The sequence below is a fragment of the Cricetulus griseus genome, chromosome 2 (genome assembly GCF_003668045.3).
Source record: "Cricetulus griseus strain 17A/GY chromosome 2, alternate assembly CriGri-PICRH-1.0, whole genome shotgun sequence".
In the NCBI taxonomy this organism is placed as follows: domain Eukaryota; kingdom Metazoa; phylum Chordata; class Mammalia; order Rodentia; family Cricetidae; genus Cricetulus; species Cricetulus griseus.
The window spans coordinates 72,894,675-72,918,245 of record NC_048595.1 but is presented as its reverse complement, the minus strand read 5'-3'; the positions used below and the strand labels follow the sequence as shown (position 1 = coordinate 72,918,245).

Sequence of the window (23,571 nt, the reverse complement as noted above, 5' to 3'; positions counted from 1 at the left end):
CAGCCTGCTTTCTAGTAGAGCTAATGACCACCAGTCCATGAATGATACCACCCACAACCAATGGGCTTATTTCATTTATCACTAATTAAGAAATCTCTTATAGCTGGATCTTATGGAGGCATTTTCCCCTATAAATAATTTTTTTTGGTTTTTTGTTTTGTGTTGTTTTTGTTTTTTGTTTTTCGAGACAGGTGGTTTCTCTGTGTAGCCTTGGCTATCCTGGAACTCACTCTGTAGACCAGGCTGGCCTTGAACTCATAGAGATTCACCTTCCTCTGCTTCCCAAGTGCTGGGATTAAAGGCATGTGCCACCACTGCCCCAGAGGCATTTTCTTAATTGAGTTTCCCTCCTTTCAGATGCAGTGCAGGAAGGATTAGGATGTGTGACCTTGTTGAAGGAAATGGGAACAAGCTTTGAATTTTCCAAATCTGGTGACATTGCTAGTGTGTTCTCTGCTTCCCTTTTGTGGTTCAGAGATATGAGCTCTGAGCTGTTCCTGCTGCCATGCCTTCACTCTGTCATCCTGGACTTTAACCCTTTGAAACTGTAAACCTAATTAAAACACTTTCTTTTTTAAGTTGCATTGTTCATGGTTTTGTATCACAGAAATAGAAAAAGTGACTTAGACACCATCTTCACCTGACCAGAAGTAGAAATGTGTCTTGTATTCATGCCTCACTTCACTGAGAGCTGCAATTCACATCATCCCATGACCCTCAAATCTGACCTATCAATTCCAATCATATGGAAGTCCACACACAATTATTTAAATATCTCAAAACCATAATTCAGCCATCACAATGTATAGTGCCTCTATAGGCTCATACATTTGAATGTTCAGTCACCAATGAGTGGCACGTTTGAGAATTAGAATTAGGAGGTATAGCCTTGTTCAAGGAGGTGTGTAGTTGGGGGTAGGCTTTTCGGTTTCAAACCCAGGGCCAGACCCAGCATTTCTTTCTCTTCCTACTACTTACAGATCAGGATGTAGTTCTCAGTTACTGCTAGAGAGTCAGGCATGCTGCAATGCTCCTCTCCCTGCTCCTACCATGATGATAATTTTAATAATCCTCTGAAACTGTACACATGCCCCTAATTAAATGCTTCCTTTTGTAAGAGTTGCCTTGGTCATGGTGTCTCTGAACAGAAATAGAATAGTGACTAAAGCATAATCTTACATTAAGTGTATTCCCTCTCTGCTTATGGATCAGGATGGAGCTCTCAGCTACTGCTCTAGTGACATGCACGATGGCACTGCTCCCTCCTTGTTCTCACCATAATGATAACAGACTACAAGCAAACCCCCAATTAAATGCTTCCGTTTCTAGAATTGTCTTTCTCATGGTGTTTCTTCACAGCAATAGAACAGTGACTAAGATATATTGTTATATTAACTGCACACTCTCCTCCTGTTTTATTTTTTTTTTATTTAAGACATTTCCACTATACAATCCAGGCCAACCTCAAATTCTCCATCCTCCTGCAACATCGTCTCTAGTGATGAGGTTTCAGACAAGGGGTACTTTGTGCTTTTGGATTGATAGCTGTTGCAATTTAAAGGACTGAGCAGCAGGAGCTTGACTGCAAGCTTGATTATTATTGCTGGAAGACCAGAGGAAGTAGGATGTAAACAGACGGGGAACGCCAAATGTAATTCAGGCCACAACAGATCCTGAGTCTCCCTCCCTCCATACCACAGCTTAGCCTTTTGGATGGCTAACCGTGGAAGAGTTGACAGCTAGCAACAAGTTCTCTCAGTAACAGCCGTTCTCTCCTCACTGAAAAAGAAATCGTGGAACAAAGCAGCTTTCATTTAAGTCCTATTTCCTAACACCCCACCCTCCACCTCGAAGCTCCACCCACCTAAACACCTGCAGCTCTCTGCCACCCCTTGAACTTAGAGCATTTCACACAAAGGCAGAGGCACCTTGGGATGGCAGTGAATTCCTGGAGAGTAGCAGGGAATTCCAGGGTTTCCAGCACCCAGAGAGGAGACTAAAATAGGATGGGAAGCTTCGTTGTCACTAGATTCCTATGCAGTTGGGGGTGGAGGAGGTTCTCTAAGTGGGGGGAGGGTTGGGCAGAATAGGGCTCCTAGTTAGTATCTAAAAGATTCTGTAATCAAAGGTCACGCTGCTTAAGAAAGACAATTCCTTCCTAAGGAAGGAAGAAGGGGCTGATCTCAGCTAATTAACTGAACCAGAGACTTTAAAATCCTCTAGGGATATCTGAGAGTTACTATGGCCCTGGGCATGTACGATATCTGTGCCTCCTGCCATTGTTTGAGAATCCCTGCCAGCCCAACAGTCCTCTCCATCAGCTTAATGGAGGTGTGTGGATTGCTCTTCACTCTTCTCTGCCCTCCAGGACCTGGGATTTCACAGAGCAGGGCACTGTTGAATCCCAGAGAAGCAGTAGGGCAGGGACCATCTATAGCAACCACGATGGGAGGAGGGAGGAGGTGGCCAGCTAGAGGAAGGCAGTAGGGCCTAGCCTGACGCAGCAGCAGCAGCAGTGGAGGAGGCCCCCTCGAGATGCTGGGCTTCAGGCTCCAACCGGTCCTCCGCCTCCTCCGGTCGCGATCCCTAGGAGGGTCGTTGGTTCCAGTCGCCCTCAGCCTCAAGCCAAGGGAGGTGCCTCTGAGCTAGCTACCGAAGGAGGCGGGGATTGGATCGTCTGAGGAGGAGAGGGAGGGACCGGCGCTCTTGGAGCCGGTGGCTGCAGGCGCCCTGGGCTTGCCGCCGTCTGGAGCTGCACCCGGAGTCGGGTCTATATTGAGAGCGTGTGAATGTCCGCGTGGACTAGGGCCGCGCGGGCCCCGCGCCTCCTACGGCTGGCTCTCGCGTGCGGCTGTGTATGTTCGCTTCTTGTCACTGTGCGCCAAGAGGCAGGAGGGCTATGAAAATGATTCACTTTCGGAGCTCCAGCATCAAATCGCTCAACCAGGAGATGAAATGCACCATTCGGCTGCTGGACGACTCGGAGGTCTCCTGCCATATCCAGGTGCGGTGGCACCGGGGGAGGATGCAGGGCGTGCGGTGTTCGCAGGGTACAGGAGTGAGTAAAGGGGTTCTAAAGGGAGGCAGGAGCTGGTGGGAAACCCACCTCCGCAGAGAAACCTAGCTAGAGTGCGGGATTTGCTTCAGTCCTCGAGATAGGGGCTTTGGCCTTTTGTAGTCATCTTCTTTGCGTTATCCTTGCCTCAGCCCCCTACCCTGGCATGTACCCTGTGCTCACTTCGCTTTGCTCTTAGGTTGAGGCGGTAGCCAGATGTTTCTTGCTTAAGGCTGCGTTGGTCCCTTTGGAGCCTATCCCACCAGGACATAGAAGCCAAGAGAGCTAAGGGGGACATTTGCATGCTACCCACCACGTGGAAAAGGACTGTTTCCCGCGCCCAGGCCGTTTGGAAACCTGCTTCGTATGCCCTGCTGTCCCTCTGCCAGTAGTTTGTACTTCTCTAGTGGGGCAATGGACTTCCTCAAGTTTCCTCGAAATCTTGGGCTCCAGCCTCGAAAGATGGGGTGCATGTTATAATTGAATTGGAGCTACCTCAAAAGAAGGTGAAGTCTGGGCTTTAGAGAAAAGAAAAAGATTCATGTGGCTAGCAAACGAGTCCTGCGGGAAGCTGGATCTTGAGTAAAAGAGCTTGAATTTTGGTGACTATTCACTGTGGTCGGATTGGAGGAGAAGGGGTTTGCTTACTATTTTTAATGGTTGCTCCCTTCCTTGATAGATAAGTGTCTTTGGCCTTGCAAATATTTTGTAAGCTGCCGCTGCTGCTGCTGCTGCTGCTGCTCCTGCTGCTGCTGCTGCTGCTGCTGCTGCTGGTGGTGGTGGTGGTGTGTGTGGTGTGTGTGTGTGTGTGTGTACACACACACACACACACACACACACACACACGTTTTCTTTAGCTGAGGTTGTTCCAGTAAGTAGGTGTGTACTTCTCCCATGAGCTCATGTGGCATGCACATTCTGCAAACCTTGTATTAGAACTAAGCACTGCTGGCCTCAGAGTTTAAAATTGAATTCATTAATTCTAGGATCCCCTCTTCTGCTCTACTACGCCTGAAGGCTCTAAGAACCATGCATGTGGGAGTTGAACGGATGAGCACCCCCTAAAGGCAGAAATCCACCTCTAAGTTGTACCTGATTTTTTAAAAGACATTTTAATTAACATGTAATTACATCACTTACCCCCTTCTCTTCCCTCCCCTCAGTCCCTTCCAAGTCTCCACTCTCCAACCTCTTTCATGCTCCCCAACTACACTCACAAATTGATAGCCTCTGTTTTTTCATTATTATTGTTACAGATACAAAATTACAGAAACACAACCTGCTGAGTGTTTTTATTGTTTGTCTGTATATGGTTTCAGGACTGACCACTTTGTATTAGTTAACCAAGAAGGGGGAACTCATCCCTGGGAAAGGCTCTCCCTCTCTTCAATATTCATTAATTGCCCAAAGTTCTTTCTATAGGGTCGGGCTCTGTGAATATTTCCTCCTCAGTTAGTATGCTTATTGACATTGCTATGATTCAGGTCTTGTTTATGCCATTTCTATGAGAAACTGTTTCACAGCAGACACCCTGGTATTCAGCATCTTACAGTCTTTCTGCCACCTCTCACACAATGTTCCATGAGCCGTACATGTAGCACCCTTGAGATAGATTTATCCCCTGGCTGGACTTCTTGTGATCCTTGATCTTTGCATTGTTTCCAACTATGATTTCATGTGTGGTATCCATTTGCCATAAGTGAAGCTTCTTTAATGCAGGACGCTCGATAATTTGTCTGTGGGTATAAGGATAAGTTTTAGAATGCAGTTAGGAGTTAGGTTGGTTTATCAAAGAAGTAGTAGTCGTTTCTCTCCTAAGATCCAGGACCTCACCAACTATGGTCAGTTGCTTAGTTTTCTAGTACCATGCATGATTTCTCTCCTGTTGAGTGGATTTTACATTCAACAAACAGCTGCTGTGGCACCTTTATAGATACCTACTCCTGCTGGTCACTGTTGTGGTTCCTGAGAGTCACAGCTCAGGAGGGAATACTAAATGTTTCCCTCCTGTGTTGGTTAATTTTAGGTTGAACTTGATACAAGCTAGAGTAGTTTAGGAAGAGAGAACTTCAGCTTAGAAAATGACACATCTGGTTTGCCTGGGGAAAAGCCTATTGATCATTTTCTTGATTAATGATTAATGCTGGAAGGCCTAGTTCACTTTGAGTGGTGCCACTCTAGGGCTGATGGCTCAGGTACTCTCAGACAACAGACTCAGCAAACTGTGAGAAGCAAGCCAATAAGCACTGCTATTCCTAGCCTCTGCTTCAGTTTCTCTCTCAGGGTTTTAGCTTGCTTGAGTTTCTGGCCTTCCCACAGTGATGGACCCTTACCCAGAAGTGTAAGCAAAATAAACCCTTTCATCTCCAAGTTGAAGGTTTTACCACAGCATTAGAAACCTTACTAAAACACTTCTCTTGGAAGCTTTCATAGTATTTCCTGGTGCTTTGGAAGCTAAACCACAGGAAGGATTTGAGGTCAGTTCCAGCTAGAATAAAAATAATCTGGGTCCTGTGTCCTGAGTGTGTAGTGTGTTCAGCCTGGGGGTTTACCTTCAACTTCTGAAAGGCTACAGTGGCAACAACTGTATTCTATAGTGTTTTGGGAATCCACTGGACTACCCTGACCAGTGGGGACGTTTCTCATACCTGATCCCAAGACTTTTGTTAGTCAGTAGTTCCTGTGGAGGCATTGTCAGCCTCATTTCTCTCTCTCTCTCTCTCTCTCTCTCTCTCTCTCTCTCTCTCTCCTTCTCTCTCTCTGTGTGTGTGTGTGTGTGTGTGTGTGGTGTGTGTGTGTGTGTGTGTGATCTATAATTTTAGGTAAATATAGAATGATATTTCTTCAGGACTTTCCAAATAACTTGGTGTTTTTTTGTTTTTTGTTTTTGTTATCTCTCATTCCTACTGCTTCTGTTCTGAACTCCCTTTCCCCTTCCCAGTTGGAGCGCCCACCTACCCCATTTTCTGTTTTGACCTTCATTTTATTGCTATTTCCCTCTCACCCACTCCTGCCCTGTGGTTCCATTTTACTTTCCTGGTTTCGGTAGTTACTCCATATTGCAAACTTACTTCTGAAGATTTGGAGCTGGGGATGTCAAATGAGAGCTAACTTGTGATGTCTTTCTTTCCAGATCTGGGCTATATCACTCAATATAATCTTTCCTAGGTCAATCCATTTATCTTCAAATTTCATGACTTCATTTTTTTTTACAGATGACTAGTATTCCATAGTGTATATGTACCTCATTTTCATTATCAATTGAAGGACAATTAGATTGTTTTTACTTCGTAGTATCATGAATAGGGCCACATTGAACATAGTTGAGTATCCATGGAAGACAATTATCAAGTTCTTTGGGCATATGTCAAGGAGAGGTATAGCCAGATCAAATGGTAGATTACTTTTTGTTTAGTTTTTTTTTTTTTTTTTTTTTTTTTTTTTGTATTCTCCATACTGACAGCCATAATGCCTGCCCCAATTTGCATTCCCACCAATAGTGAAGAGAGTTCCCTTTTCCGGACAGACTCACCAGAAGCTGTTGTTAGCTGATTGGTTGATCTTAAATTCTGACTGGGTGGGGTGAAATGAAACCTCAAAGTTTCTTTAGTTTGTATATCTCTAGCTGCTAAGTTTGATACATTTTAGGGGGTTATTTCTTAGCCATTTTTATTTTTTGTATTGAGAACTCTGGAACTCCTAGGCCATTTTTAAAATTAGGTCATTTCTTTTGTAAACTCCTTATATTTTTAGTTCTTTGTATATTCTGGATATTAATCCTCTTTCTGATGAATAGCAGGAAAAGATTGTGCCCTGTCTCTGGACTTCATCTTCACTCACCTATTATTTTCTTAGCTGTATAGAAACTTTCCAGTTTTATGAGGTCTTGCCCATCGGTATTTTATTTTAATTCCTGGGTAAAGGGAATCTCATTCAGAAAGACCTTTTCCTGCAGCCAGAAACCAGTGTTTTCTTCTGGCACTTTCAGCATGTCAGGTTTCAAATGGAGGTCTTTGAGTAACTTGGAGTTAATTTCTGTTCAGGGTGATACACATAGGTCTAATTTCATTTTTCTGCATGTGTATATCCACTTTTCCCAGCACCATTTGTTGAAGATGCTCCCCTTTCTCTAGAATATATTGTTTTTAACCTCTTTGTTAAATATCAGATGGTTGTAGTTACATGTACTCATGTTTGGATGTTGCATTTTATTGGTCTACATGTCTGGTTTTGTACCAACACCATATTGCTTTTATTTCTTCAATTCTATAATATGTCTTGAAATCTGGAATGGAGCTCCTTCTAGCATTACTCTTTTTGTTCAGGATTGCTTTAGGTATCTGGGTTCTTTTCTATTTCCATTTGAATTTTAGGATGTATTTTTGTACTTCTGTCAAGAATGCTATGGATATTTTGACTGGGATTGCATATAATATGTAGGTTACCTTTGATGGGGTGATCATTTCATATTAATTCTACCTATCCATGAACATGGATGTGTTTTCATTTTCTGGTGTCTTGATTAGTCTCTTCCTTCAGAGATTGAAGTTTTAATTTTAAAGGTCTTTTACCTCATTGACTAGGCTTATTCCAAAATGTTTTATTGTTTTTGATGCTACTTTAATTGGGTGTGTCCAAGATCTCTTTCTCAGTGTTTGTTGTTAGTGTATAGAATAACTGCTGAATTTTTTAGTTGATTTTGTGCTTGCCATTTTGTTGAAATTGTTGATTATTTCTAGAAGTCTTATGGTAGAATTTCTGGGATCTCTTATGTATGGTATCAAAAGCAAACATGAATGACTTAACTTCTTTTCCTATTTGTCTACCTTAATTTCCTTCTCTTTCCTATTGCTCTGACTAGTGCTTTGAGTACTGTACTGAAAAGGAGTGGAGACAGTGGACATCCTGTTTTCTTCCTGATTTTAATAAGATTGCTTTCAATTTTTATCCATTTATGGTAATGTTGACTTGTGTTTATTCTATATATCTTCTTTATATTACAGTATTTTCCCTCTGGTTTACTCCCTATGGGATTTTTTTCATGAATTCATATTGAATTTTTATCAAAGGGGGTTTTTTGTATCTATTGACAGGATCGTGTGATTTTTTTCCCATTTGTGTGATGTAGTACATATATTGACTTATGTATGATGATCCAACACTGCATTTTCATATTAAACCCAACTTGATTGTGGTGGATGATCTTCTTGATCTATACAAGAGTTTTGTAGTTTTGGTTTTCTTGTTTGTTTAGTTTTTTGGGGCATTGGAGTAATACAGGCTTCATAGAAATAATTTGGAAGTCATTCTTCACTTTCTAGTTTGTTTCTACTTTTAATTATTTAAGAATTGGTTGAAGACATTCCTTGAAAGTCTGTTATAATTCTGCTGTGAGTTCATCTGGTTCACTTCTTTTTAATGGAAGGACTTTTTATTGTGGTTTCAGTTTCTTCCTATGTTATGTGCCTTTTTAAGTTGTTGATTTCTTTGTTTTTTTGTTTGTTTGTTTTGTTTCGTTTTGAATCAAGAAACTCATCCATTTCCCCTAGATTTTACCAATATATTGTAGTAGAGGTTTTAAAAGTATTCCCATATAATATTCTGTGTTTCTTCGGTGTCTGCTGTATTTTTGATTGTGCTAATTTGGCTTATTTCTTGCTTTTAGTTAGTTGCTGTTTGTTAATCTTATTTATATTCTCAAAGACTAAGTTCTTATAGTACTTTTCATTTATTAATTTTATGTGTTTCTATTAACATTTTCATATAATATATTTTGATCATATTTTGCAGTCCCACAACTTTTCCCAGAATCACCCCACCTTCCTCCTCACACAAATTCATTTTCCTCTTTCTTCTGTCTCTTAAAAATAACACCCCAAAACAAACCCAAAAATGCAAATCAAAGCAAACAAATGAAAAACCAGCAACACAAAGAATACCAAAACAAAATAAAATAAAAAACAAACAAACAAAAAACATTTAAAACAGTGGAGAACATTTTTTGTTCCTCAAGTAATCCTCTTTCTTGCTGACTACTGGGTTGATTTTGATTTGTTCTTATTTTTCCACATTAATGAATTGCATCATTTGTGTATACAATTTCTGATTTTTTAATTCAAGACACTTATGATTATAACTTCCCTCTTCGGACTGCTTTTAATGTGTCTCAGAGGTTTTGTGTAATATTTTAACTTTTATTTAGTTCCAAGAATATTTTAATTTCTTTCTTGGATTCTTATTTGGACCATTCATCTTTCATTAATGAGCTTTTTAAGCTCCATGAGTTTGTTCACCTATTAAAGTTTTATTTACTGGAGATTTTAAGTTTTATTGCATAGTAGTTGGATAGGATGCATAGGATTATTTCAGTTTTTCTGTATTTGTTAATGTTTGCTTTTGGTCCCAGCATGTGTGGTCTATTTTAGAGAAACTTCTATGTACTGCTGAATAGAATGTGTATTCTTTAGTATTTGGATAGAATTGTCTGTAAATATTGATTATGTCCATTTCATGTAACTTGTCATTTAATTCTGAAGTTTTTGTTTATTTTCTGACCAGATGATCTATCTCTTGGAGAAAGTAGGATGTTGAAATGCCCTACTATTATCATGTTTGTTTTACACTGTCTTTAGTTTCATTCATATGCTTTTTATGAAATTGGCTATACCAGACTTTGGTGCATATGTTTGATATTGTCAATTTTTTTGACTAAATGATCTCTTGATTAGAATAAAGTACCCCCTTTGTCTTTTTTGATTAGTATTAATTTGAAGTCTATTTTGTCATTTGGCTACAACTACTGGCTTCCTCAACCCATTTGCCTGGAATTCATTTCTTTCTTTCCTTTAACTGTAAGGTGCTACTTATCTTTTAAATTGATTCCTGTAGACAATAGATACATGGATCTTTGTTCTTGAATGTACTCAAGTAACTTGATTCTTTTGATTGGAGAATTAAAACCATTAATATTTAGAGTTATTATAGAAAGGTGTATATAGTTGCATTTTTTGATAGTTTGTATTCTTAGTTGTGGTTTCTGTTTCACTAAATTATAGCTTCATCTATTTCTGTCTACAGTTTCTTGGTTGTGTTTATTCTTTTCAGTTCTAAGTATTGCTTACAGGGTTCTATTTACTTTTTTGTGTTGTTTTATATGAATTGCTTTCGCCTTGTAAAACATAGTTTTGCTCTCTCTTCAACTATATCAGATAGTTTTGCAGGGTATATTAGTATAAGTTGGCAGTTGGGGTCATTTTGAACTTGTAGTACATTTTTCCATGTTCTGAAGGCTTTCAAAGTTTCTACTGAAAAATCAACTATTGAGCAGGGCATAGTGGTGTATCCCTTTAATCCCAACACTCAGGAGGCAGAGGCAGGCCAGCATGGGTGAGTTCAAGGTTAGACTGGTTTACATAGTGAGACCCCATTTTGAAATAATAAAATAACAACAAAATAGTAAGAAAGAAAGAAAACAAGAAACCAGCTATTATTTGGATTGGTTTCATTTAGATGTAGCTTGTGTCTTTTCTCTTGTAGCTTTCAATATTTTTTCTTGTTCTGCATATTTAGTATTTGAACTATGATATGGTAATTGTGGGGTGTTTTTTGTCTTCTCTTGTTCTAGTAGGGGTTCTGTATACTTCTTGTGTATGCACAGGATTGTGTTTCTGTTTAGGAAAGTTTTTTCTATGATATTGTTAAAGATCTATTCTATTCTATTTACATGGACTTTATCTCACACATCATTGCCTATAATTCAGATTTGGTCTTTTAATGGTGCACCACATTTGCATTTATTTCTTTCTTGTAGTTTAAAAAGAAAATTCATATTCTTTGTTTATTTCACTTCAATTCTCTACTTGATTGTTGTCTTGACAGTCTATCTTCTGTTTGATTCAATTTACTTGAAAGACTTTCCTCTGTGTTTTCTAATTGGGATTTTGCATTTTTCAATTTCATCTTCTTATCAGCTTGTGTTCTCTGTAATGTTTCTCTTTATTGAATTCAGTTTTCAAATTCCAAATTATCTTTTTCATTATGTTCAGAAGTTTTAATTTTCAACACTCAATTTATTGTTATCCTCTTGGCATTAAATAGAGTATTGGTTCATACCTCTTAAATATGTGTAATTCAGGCTGGGAGATGGCTCAGCTTTTAAGAGCACTGTTTGCTCTTTCAAGGGTCCTGAGTTCAATTCCCAGCAACCACATGTTGGCTCACAATCATCTGTAATGAGATCTAGTGCCCTTTTCTGGCATGCAGACAAAACATTGTATGCATAATAAATAAATCTTTTTAAAAACTGTTTAATTCTTTGATGCATTTTATGATTGTTCTTTTTAAATTCTGTGTACTGGGGTGGTTGTGTCTAGGTAGTTGTTTTTGTAATTTGACCTGGGATTTGATTATCTGTCATGATAATCTGACCTTCCTTAGATTTGATCACATAGGAGCTGCATGGCCTGATCTAGGCCAAGTAAAGCTTTTGGGTGGGTTGTTTAGTTAGTCCAGGCAAAGATGTCTCCCAGATCACAGGTCTAGAGCTAGGGCTGTGGGTGTAGAAATGGCAGTGTGTAGCCAGAAGGATGGGAGAGGAAAGCAGCATCTCAGCAGTTAACAGGGGCTCTTGAGTAGAGCAGTTATGAAGGCCATTTATGTGGACCTATGCCTATGGGTGGGGAGATGGTTATAGGCAGAGGAGATGAAAAAAGCATAAGAAATGCAAGAACCAGCTTAGCTTGGAAAGGTGGCTCACAGTTTTTACATGCTGCACATCTGTACCTCTACTTGTGCTTGGGGGGCAGGGGTGAGAGCACAGGATTGCAAAAGGAAGACTTGCAAGGCAAAAGTAACTGTTGAACAAAGAAAGATCAAGGGAATCTGGTCTGGAACAAGGCTTTCTGATTTTTTTGGGGGGTGGAGGGTTGAGACAAGGTTTTTCTGTATAGCTTTGGAGTCAGTCTTGGAACTAGCTCTTGTCGACCAGGCCGGTCTTGAACTCACAGAGATCCTGCTGCCTCTGCTTCCCAAGTGCTAGGATTAAAGATGTGTAGCACCACCACCTGGCTGCTTTCTGAAATTTTTGTGTGATTATTTATTTATTAAGGGGATTTTGACAGGAGGGCAGTGAAACGTTTGTAACCTGACATCTGGGCAAATTTCAATGCAAGGCTATAGTTCCCTATTATCTTCCAAGAAAGGCTGCAGCAGCAGTTGCTTGGAGTGTGTTCAAACCAAGGTAAAAAGAGTGTTGCCTCCACAATAAGGAAAAAAATTTCAGGTTACGAAATTGATGGTTACTCACTAGTCTGCTTTCTAGAAATACAAACTGCAGAAGGTTCCACTGCAAGGAACTCTCAGAACTGTTATGTGAGATCATGTGAATGAATGCAGTACCAGTTTTCAGTATCTTCTATGTGTTATCCCTTTTAAACTATAATATCTAGTACCTAATATAAACCTTCCAGGAGGAGTGTTATCTTTATTTTTATGAATATGAACACTATTAAACTATTTGTCCAAAAGAGATGGAGCTGCTGGCATCCAGATCACAACTGTCTGCATCCAAAGCTCGTATCTGCCTTTGGCATACTACTTCATATTCAAAATCATTAAATTCCAGTGAGATTTCCAACACAGAAGCAGATGAATCCACAGAAGGCTGACTGAACTGATTTAAAGACCAGTAGGGATTCATGTCTTGCTAATTTGCATATGGATCAAGTTCAGGATCTGGCTGGAAAGCTGGCATTCCAGAGTTGAATGGAATGCTACAGTCCAAATGCCACTAGGAAACATTTCCACTCTCAGCAAATACTGTATTTTTTTTAAAAAAAAATTATATTTACATGAAGTAAGGTTCTACCCACTGCATTTTTATGTTTCAGATTGAATAATCTTCAAATTATCACTCTGAATCAAAAGATGAACTGTGAACTAATCCGAAAGCTAAGAAGAGATTGCCTGGTTGTGCTCTGATTACAGATTGTGATGGTCAAGGGGCATGTGGGTTCCCAAATGTTCTCAAAAGCATTGTTGACTCTGGAGAGAACCACACAATGTGTTTTTGTTGTAACATGAGCTTTGGTCTTTTTGCATTGGTGATTTTCCTTATAAGCATAGGACAAAAGGAGAGGAGCATTTCAGAATAAAAAACAAAGTGTAGCTCATTCATAACATAATGGACTTTTGGGTAGTTCAGGTAGTTCAGATGATTGCATTTTCAAAGACACCTTAAAGTTGTTTTTAAAAAACTCATTTCAATTTTATACAATTAGTATTTCTTAAATATTTTCCATAAGTAAAGTACAGAGCTAGGACTAAACATTTTTTTAAATTAAGTTAGGTAAGAGGTCCTTGATCATTTTGGGAAAGATGAACATTTTTTTTTTATTTGAGAACAAAATAGCATGTAGACATGACATAAAAACTGTTGTATACAGGTCTAAAACCAAGAGGAGGCATCTGTACAAAGTGGGATATTACTAAGAATATTTGGTTATAAATGAAACTGGTGTGTAATTAAAGGATCAGTGGCAAGCATCTAGAAGCAGGTTAGAAATCCAAATATTATAAGAGTCATTTTAAAGATATGCTTTGGGGTCTTCATTTGAATAGAAGCATAGAAGATTGCCAGTTGACTTCTACTATCTTTTTATATTTTTTCTTGAGACAGTAACCTAGGCATAAATAATATAACTGGATGTGGAATGAAGGCTGAATCAGAGTCCAAAATGATCACAATTAGTGACTAAATATTGACAAAGCCCTTTCAAGGACTATACACATAATGTTTGTTGTCCAGTACATACTGTATCATGTCTTATGTTACAGTTTGGAGTATGATGAATCAAAGGTAGGGAAGATAATTAGACATAACAGATCATGGCTAGTGTCTAATATCTTAGTGTTTTTATTGCTGTGAAGAGACACCATGACAATGGCAACTCTCATAAAAGAAAAACATTTAATTGGGGCTGCTTACATTTTCAGAAGTTTCATTCATTATAATCATTGCACAACATGGTGGCCTGCAGGCAGACATGGTGCTGGAGAAGTAGCCAAGAGTCCTTATATCTTGACGTACAGACAACAGGAAGTGATCTGTCTCACTGGGTGGAGCTTGAGTATAGGAGACCTCAAAACTCATCCCCACAGTAACATACTTCCCCTAGCAAGGCTATACCTACTCCAACAAGGCCACATGTCTCATTAGTGCCATGACCTTTGGGGACTATTTTCTTTTAAACCACCACAGCTAGGTTAGTTAACTCTTATTCTAGAAGTATAAATTGCTGCATTAAGACCCTAGCCCTTAATTTTTAGAGTTAACCTAGAAACTCAATTTTGACTGAAGCAAGATCTTCACACACAAACACAAAGTCCAATATCATTTACTAATGAACATCATAATAAAATGAACCTCTTTTAAAAAGAATTAGCCCTATTCATTCAAGTTGACTATTTATTAACAGGCTGGCTAGTAATGCTGCTTTGGTGTTTCTATCCAAAGTTAGATTTTATTAGTTTATGTACACATTGCTGACTGTTGGTCTGAAAGTTGTGCATATCTGTATGATCTGAAGCTGAACTCCACACAGGTAATGTGGTATTCACAAATTCTTGTATTTGGCAAGATTATTATGGAGTAATATATTTTGAGTTTAGGTTTACTTCAACTGCACTAAACACAAGTTATTTTGCTTTTCCAAAATGGTTTGAGTGCATTAATGCCTTCCACAGAAAACTTTGTTTTTTGTTTTTGTTTTTGTTTTTTTGTTGTTGGTAGTAGTGTGTTTTTTGTTTGTTTGTTTGCTTGTTTGTTTTTGTTTTTGTATAAGAGAAAGATGGTACTAGTGAAGTCATAGGTATTGGAGAACAACCTATAACTACCACTTTATTAAACCAGTATAAACCCTAATTACACTCTAAATGTTTGTTCATATACTTCCAAATAACTGTAATCCTCACTCCTCATCAAGTAAACTTTCTTTGCAACAGTTGGAGACCTCTACAGAAAACAATAACCAATCAAAATGCAGAGTTGTGGAGCCCAGTCCCTTAGGATACATTTACAAAACAACTCCTGCACCTCAGGCTCAGGTATCTTTGTGGAAGAAGGGCTGGAAAGATTTTAAAATGCAGATCAGGGAGTTTGTTGTGAGATTCTGTCTTCTAGTGATGTCAGAAGCTGCACACATAGAGTCTTACCAACATGAATACTTAAATATAAAACTGAACAAGGATGATACCATTAGAAATACCAAACTGGACAGGGGATAGACCACAGGAAGCCTCAACCCTACAAGAAGAACTCCAGGTAACAAACAGATGCTCAGAAAGAGAGAGAGTTGTTCCCAGGAAAAAATACACCAATTGGTTTTTCAATACTAAATGGTCAGCCCTGAAAACATGTAGAAGTAACATTATAGAAACAGGTTGGAATCCTGTGGGCGGTCCCTGATGCTGCGGCACCCCCTGGTCGGGCTGGCACTGGCCACCGTGGGTAGCTTCCTTGCTGATGGCATGGCAGATCCTAGGCCAGTGGTGCTGAGTGGGCCATCAGGTTCAGGGAAGAGCACCCTGCTCAAGATGTTGCTCCAGGAACATGGCAGCATCTTTGGCTTCATTGTGTCCCATACTACACAGAATCCACAACCTGGTGAGGAAAATGGCAAAGATTACTACTTTGTGACCAGGGAGATGATGCCGCGTGATATTGCAGCTGGGTACTTCGTTGAGCATGCTGAGTTCTCGGCGGCTGTTGGGACTGTGCAGGTCATGAACCGCATCTGCGTGCTAGACTTTGACAGGGTGTGTGCAACATCAAGAAGACTGATCTGCGTCCCATCTGCATCTCTGTGCAGCCTCCCTCGCTGGATGTGCTGGAGCAATGATTGTGGCTGCGCAACCCTAAGACTGAAGAGAGTTTGACAAAGCATCTGGCAGCTGCACCGGCTGACATGGAGAGCAGCAAGGAGCCTGGCTTGTTTGACCTGGTGATCATCAATGACAACTTGGATAAATACTATGCAACATTGAAGCAGGCACTCTGAAGATCAAGAAAGCTCAGGAAACTGGCCGTGCCTGAAGGCCTGCTTCATTCCAGAGTGATGCCTGTGCCCCAAATCTGCCTGGGTTATGACGTGGGGTGATCTTCGCCAAGGCATCAAGGACTTGTAATCGGCTTCCACTGTGGAGTAGTAGGAGCTGCCACTTGTCTGGTGGCTCTTCACCCTGTTATGGTTTGCTGAAACTGAAGGTTTCTGAAATGTATCATTTCAGAATAGGACTGCCCCTGCCCCTATCTCTGTCCTCCTGCTGGAGCAGGACTGACCTCCTAATAAAGTAACTATTGGGTAAAAAAAAAAAAAAAGCAGGTTGTATTTAGAGGCCATGAAATGGACAGAGAGCAAAGAAGGGGTTTATGGGAGGGTTTGAAAGGGGGAAAGGAAGAGGGAAATTATTTAAATTTATTATAATATGAGAAATAAAAGAAAAAGTATAGTAAAAAACAACAAAACATCACACCAGTATTAAGAGAAAGCAAATGGATGTCACAGAACTTTCTCCTTCTACTTTCTTCAGTATCTATGCACACATCCACACATAAACTCATATATTAGTATGTTGCTATCTTATATAGCTACATAGTCTCCTTTGTGGGCTGGCATGACAGAGACCTTGCTTCAAATTAATCCCGATATAATTACAAAGAGATAAACATAAAGATAATATCAACATAATTCCCGTCTATCCTCTAAAATGCTTTACTTTGTAGTCTTAAGAAAAAAAGAAAAAAAAAAAACAAGAAAGATTCTGCAAGTTAGTTCATTTGTTGCAATGTCAGGCCCTGGTATTTAGTGCCCTTTACAAAATTAAGAGAACATGATGTTTACCGGCTAAGCACAGCTACAAGATAGCTTGACGCTTTTTTTTTAAGGCTTCGGGAGAAAATTAATAAAATCACTGGAGTCAGGAAAAAAAAAAGACAAAACTTTATGTTCTTTCATACCACCTGGAACTTTACCCTGGGTAGCTTCACCTTTGAAGTCCCCAAACCTCATGGGAGATGTGTTTCTGCAGATGGGTGTCCTGCCACGTGGATGAGGGGCACCTTGAGTGATACTTTTCGCTTTCATGTTTGGAAAGAGTTTTTCCACCAGGTGTAGAAGGCACCTTCTTGCTCAGTGCTGATTAAGATGGATAAAGAGAGGTAAAGTTGTTCCGGACTTCAAGGACGACCACAGAAGTTAAGCTTGCTGGTCCAGCTGCAATGTGGCCACCTGAGAACAGCAAATCAGAAGAACAAAGCAGATAAGCAGATTTAAACATGTGCCACAAAAAGGAGCATGGCTCAGGTTTCTCTCCAAATGATACCTTCTACACAGAAAGTGTTTCTTTCCAAGCTATTATCCAATCTATCCTGCTTAAAAATAAATCCTCACTGGGCTTTTCATGAATATGCTCATTGAGGAGGAAATGCTAGTTTTTTTTCCTTTCAGTATGTTAAGAAACTTTAAAATAGAAACATTTTCTTGGTGTTACTAGAAATAAAATGGAGACAGGAGGCAGGATTTAGGTTTGTATCTTTAGGGTATTCCGCTATTAAGGCAGAGTTCAATACTTAAAAAAATCCATCCATCCATTCTTCTATCCATCCAACCATTCATGCATTCATACATCTATCTATCCATCCATTTATCTTTTCAAACAACAACAAACGTTTTCCCCACAGAGATATTGGTCTTTGTAAGTTCTCAGCTAAGGTTTTACACTTCTATGTGCTATTCCAAGTAGACACACTTCCAAAAACTGTGATTATTGCAGAAGCGATTAGTTTTAAATTACAAACTAGGAAACTGGGAAAACCTTACTGAGGGTACTCACTTCTTTTAGTATTAGGATGGTTTTGAGGATGGATAGAAGGGATTTGGTATAAATAAATGTAGATGTTCCAGGAAATATGTACGGCGGTACAAAAAACTTGAAAAGGCCTCTGTTGGGGCTTTTATGGGTATCAGAGATGCAAGATGAATTAGGATGTGATCCCTTTCATTCTGGTAGAGAATACAGACACATAAACCTATTCAACATGATAATTTTATGATAGAGAAATACCAGAATGCTCTGGTTCTCAGAGAGTGTGCCGATGAGATTTGGAGAAGGCATGAGTTTCCATTAATTCTGTTGCTTTCTTCCAAAGACACCACTTCTTAAAGGGCTTTAAAAAATAGATCACTGACATTTTCTTACTGACATCTTCTTACTCACATCTGACTTTGTTCTTTTTCTTACAAACATCTCCGGAAAACTTAAAACTTATTATTATGGAGAAGTTTTCATCTCAGCCATGGTTTTGGTTACTGCTCTTTTGTAAGAGAAATAATCCAAAAAGTCTAATTAAAACAAGAAAGAAACACGGAATTCTTTTTTAGAAAGAGATAAGGATGAGCTAAATTACAAAATTCATAGCTCTAGAAAAGATCAGAATTTATAATTTTCCTTTTCCTGCTATCTTTTCTCTATGCCTCTCCCAAGGTAGGAACTTCAAAGAAAGTGATAGGTATTTTTTGGAGGTCCATTATACCCAGAAATTTAGTCTGCTATAAGTAGATAAACAAGATACAAAAATATGAATATGGGTTTAAGTACCCTTAAAGTTGAAAAGTTCATTAAGGCAAAGGTTACCAATATGTTCCCATTGTGAGAATTCCTTGAAGCCAGTTTGAGATGACTCAACAAGTTCCTAGGTCCAGTTTGGCCTCTGGCAAAGCAGTGGTCTTCTGACAGAGTTGTGGGCTGGTATACAGAGCCCCAGGGAAGGAGTAAGCAAGTCATTCTTAATTAGGTATCAAGAAGTTAGAAGATCTTGGGAAGACAACTACCCCTTTCACCTATTAGGGTGACACTGAGCCCCCATCTGACTTGTATAAGCAATTGTAGGGGCTCCAGGAAGTAAGATTCAAAGAGAAGTTAAAAAGTTAAAATATGCTTCAATATACACATTGTACAATTTTTCAACAAACATTTTTTTGAAGATGAATTTGTTCTGTTTCTATGCTGGCTGGTAGGTACTGGCTCATATGGCAACTGGGCACTTGACTAGTATGAGTTCACAGCTGAATTTTAAAGGATATTCATCTAAAGTTCCCTGTAGTGTAAGTACCTTCTTGTCAGCCCAACAGCAGCAATTAACCTTGGAAGTGAGGAGGAAGTAATGGTCCCCTTTAGGAGTAGAACACGAAATCTTCATCCATGTACTTGCATATTATTTGAATGTTGCTGAGCATGGATCACATTCTAAAACCATAAGAAAACTGGAAATGAATATATGCACCTTTATCCTCAGAGTATTTGGGGATTAGATAGAATTTCAAATTTTTCAATCAATGCCTGTGTCTTTTTTGTGGTCTGGGAAATGGACAGAACCACTTACCATGCTGAATAACAAAGAAGGCTAGGACATTGCTCCCATTTTCATTGTTCTTTCTCCTTTGTGATAAGTTATTATTCATGCAGGCTTTGATAATATGCTATAGTTTGTCTTTGTACCTAAATGTAAATGACCTACAATGATTAAGTGAATGGAATAGAATAGAGTTCTCCTTCTCTTACTGATGTTGGAGATAATATCTTTTATCATCTTTGATAATAAAAGCACATAGAAAAAATCAAATAAACACAAAAGATTACCTAATGAAAATTCTCCTTGTGCATCTCGTAGCTGTCATCCTTAGGACCCCCACTTCCAACAGGAATGCTTTGTAGGACTTGGTGGCTTAATACTGGCACATAAAAATATCAAATGTGTTAGTTTCCTTCTATCATATTTCCAATACCTTCAGACTTTTAGTGCCCACATATGTGTATATATTTTCCTTATGGATTTATGTCTGTGCTGCAGCTGAGTCATGTCCTGTTTTGATGGGTAATCTCTACTGCTTCTTCAATTATTCCTTTGATTTCCCTCCTTTACAGTATGATTGGAGTAGATGAGGAGTCTTCCATGTCCTTTTCTTTTTCTCATCTCTGTCTTAAAGTTTTTATATGTCTGCAGAGAGGACCCTCGATGCCAATAGGCTGTGTTTAAAGTCCACTTTTTTTCTGTAAAATGTGGAGACTAGTCAGAGATCTGATTTTCTGTGTGTAAGAGTCTTCCCAAGGTAGCATGAATTAGATCCTGGACAACATAGGAATGATGGAAAAAGGAAAATAAGCCTGGCCTCCAGAAGAACAGAAAGGAAAGCCCTGGGGATGTGTACCAGTGTACCTGATGTATTTATGACTAAGGCAGACCCTGTGGCCTAGTTTGTAATCAGCAAGTTGATCAACCAGCAAACATTTATTAAAGTAATGATACTTTTTAAAAAAGTATGTATGTAATTATTTGTTTATGTGTGTGAGCGTTTTGTCTGAATGTATATATTTACATTATGTTCATGAATGGTACCCATAGATGCCAAAATATGGTATTAGAACCCCTGGAATTAGAGTTCCAAATGGCTGTGAGCTGCCCTGTGGGTGCTGGAAACTGAACCCAAGAAATTTGTTGTTACTCTTTGTTCATTACACACACTGTGTATTTCTTCTTTGCCACATATTCATAGACCTCTTTCTGTTGGCTAACTTGCTTCTTTTGTGGGTATATTTGTTATTTCTAATATACATTAATTGGCAGCTCCATAAGGGCTGTTATAGAACACTGAAGGGTTCAATAAATATTGGTTAAATGAAATAATAGATTACTCACTTGCCAAATTGTAACTACCAAAGTAATAAGCACCCTACACTAAACACCTTCCATCTATTCTAAACCTCAAATGCAGCTTTGGCAATAGTAATTGATACTGTTATTTTACAAGTGAGGTAATGAGCCATTAAAATTTTGGGTTTTCTGTCCCAGGTCACAAAGACAGCTAGTGGTAGACTGCTGTTTGAACATGCCTCTATTTGAGATGTTGAGATTCAAAAAATTTATCATATGAGACAGGCAGTGGTGGCACATACCTTTAATCCAAGCACATGGGCGACAGCAGCAGGTGGATCGCTGAGTACAAGGCCAGCCTGGTCTACAGAGCTAGTTCCAGGAGGGCTGGTGCTACGTAGAGAAACCCTGTCTTGAAATAACAAAAACAAAACACCCAAACAAGAAAAATTACAGTATGATTCCCTATGGATACCAGGCACAGAGAGTTCCTTTTTGCAGGGAAAGCAGGGTTTTGTTAGATGTCTGTGGTTGGTGATAGACTAGGTGGCTGTTCCTGAAGAGCTTGGGTGGAAACACAAAGTCCCATCAGTGTGCAGTGAGGAAAGGGTTTGTCCATGACCTGGGTGGATATTTTAGCAGTTGTGAATTATTCAGGTGCTCAGGCAGAGTGATTCCTTGCACTGAATCCTAAATGAATGAAATTCAAGCCCAGAGGCACTGCCACTATTGAACATTCTTTTTTCCCTTTCCTATTAATAGAAGAAGGGGAAAAAAACAACCTTGAAGCTGAGTTCCTTTTGCTTATTATCCCTTCTCCCCTTTCTCTGTCTCTGTGGTAGTAAGAACTGAATCCATATTGTGTATACTAAGCACTTACTCTACCGCTGAGCCATGTCCTCTCCACAGAAAATACTATTTTCTAAAGAGTTGGTGCTGAGGGAGGTTTCCCCTATCTTTTAAAAATAGTTTATATAATAGAATATGAATGATTTATAAGTTAATATTTAAGGTATACAATGCCAGTTTTCAATTTTATCATATTTATTTATTCAGTGTGTGTGTGTGTGTGTGTATGTGTGTGTGTGTGTGTGTGTGTGTGTGTGTGTGTGTGTGTGTGTGTGTGTGTATCCATGTCAGGGCATATGTGTGGAGGTCAGAGGATAACCAATGGGAGTCAATTTTCTCCTCTCATGATGGACATGAGATTTGACCACAGCTGACAAGCACCTTTATCTATTAATTCATCCCTCCCGCCCTAGTCAAATGGTTTTGAGGACAGATGTGACTATAGTCCATTTTAGAATTTTTCATCACTAGCAAGAAACCATACCTTTTGTCCCAGCCACCAATCCTTGCACTTCTCCTAGAAAACCAGAAATTTGCATTATAACCACTACATTTTTCCTTTTTTTCCTTTTGTACATTTCGCTTTAATGGAACCATACTACATAGTGTTGTTATTGTCTATTTCAAAATTTGCAAAATGTTTTCAAGATACATTCATGTTGTAGAATGTCGATACTATATTTCTTTTTATACCCAAATCATATTCCCTGTGTATGCCACAGCATATACACTTATTAATAGATATACATTCAAGCTGTTTATTTGTTTTGACTATTAAAATAGTCCTGCTTAAAATGATGCTAATATATGTTTGTTTGTTTTGGATTTTTTTTTTTTTTGGTTTTGTTTTGGTTTTTTGAGACAGGGTTTCTCTGTAACTTTGGAGCCTGTCCTGGAACTTGCTTTCCTAATATGTACTTTAATGAAATTATAAATGAAGATATAATATGCTTCCATTAATATTTTTATTATGATTGTGGTTACCCAAAACCACTACCTTATTTAAAAATGATTCTTTTAAAAAGATTCAAGTATTTCCCCCATCTTTATAAAATTTTTCTTATTCAGTATAATTTGGGTAAAATAATCTAGTTTTTAAATTGTACTTTAACTTCATTTACTCTGGTTACAGATACCCAAAGATATGAGTTAATAAATCTTATCCAGATTATACAAAAGACATCTATCTCTAATAATAACATTCATAGCACTTTATACCGTATGTACTGATGTTTCTTTGGTAAATTACTAAGTGTCTTGTAGTATAGTTAGCTAGGATTTAAAATTAAACAGTATCTATATTTTAGTAATGTCAATCCCTTCTCCCTCTCCCTCTCCCTCCCCTCACCCCCATCCCTCCTGCCCCACTCCTGACCTACCCCCCATCTCATCCACCCTCCACTCCCCAGGCAGGGTAGGGCTCTCAACTGGGGCTCCACACAGTTAGTGGAGGGCATTTAAGGGAGCCTCTCCTCTGTTGCTTAGATTGTTAGTTGGTGTCTTCTTTGTAGCTCTACAGACATTTCCTTAGTGCCTGATTTCTCTTTAAACCTATAATGGCTCCCTCTATTATGGTATCTCTTATCTTGCTCTCCTCCATTTTTCCCCTAACTCAAACTTCCTGCTCCCTCATGTCCTCCTTACCTCTCCTCTTCTCCCCTTCTCATTCTCCTAGCTCCCTCTCCCCTCCCCTCATGCTCCCAATTAGCTCAGGAGATGCTGTCCCATTCCCCTTCTCCAAGAGACCATGTATGTCTCTCTTAGAGTCCTCCTTGTTTCCTAGCTTCTATAGTGGTGTAGATTGTGGTCTGGTAATCCTTTGCTCTATGTCTAAAATCCATATATGAGTGAGTACATACCCTGTTTGTATTTTTGTGACTAGGTTACCTCGCTCAGAATGGTTTCTTCTAGTTCCATCATTTGCCTACGAATTTCAAGATTCCTGTTTTTTGGGGTTTTT

General features: G+C 39.0%; 1 protein-coding gene and 1 pseudogene across 1 annotated transcript in view; both read left to right on the top strand.

The window, feature by feature from the left end:
- Positions 1–2,857: 2,857 nt before the first annotated feature.
- The window catches only part of Frmd3 (FERM domain containing 3), a 145,832-nt gene continuing 125,118 nt past the window's right edge, over positions 2,858–23,571 (top strand). The window contains exon 1 of the mRNA XM_027400230.2: positions 2,858–3,004. Within this exon, the coding sequence (XP_027256031.1) occupies positions 2,858–3,004 (147 nt within the window). The remainder of the gene's footprint in view (positions 3,005–23,571) is intronic.
- LOC103162477 lies at positions 15,518–16,145 on the top strand (annotated as a pseudogene).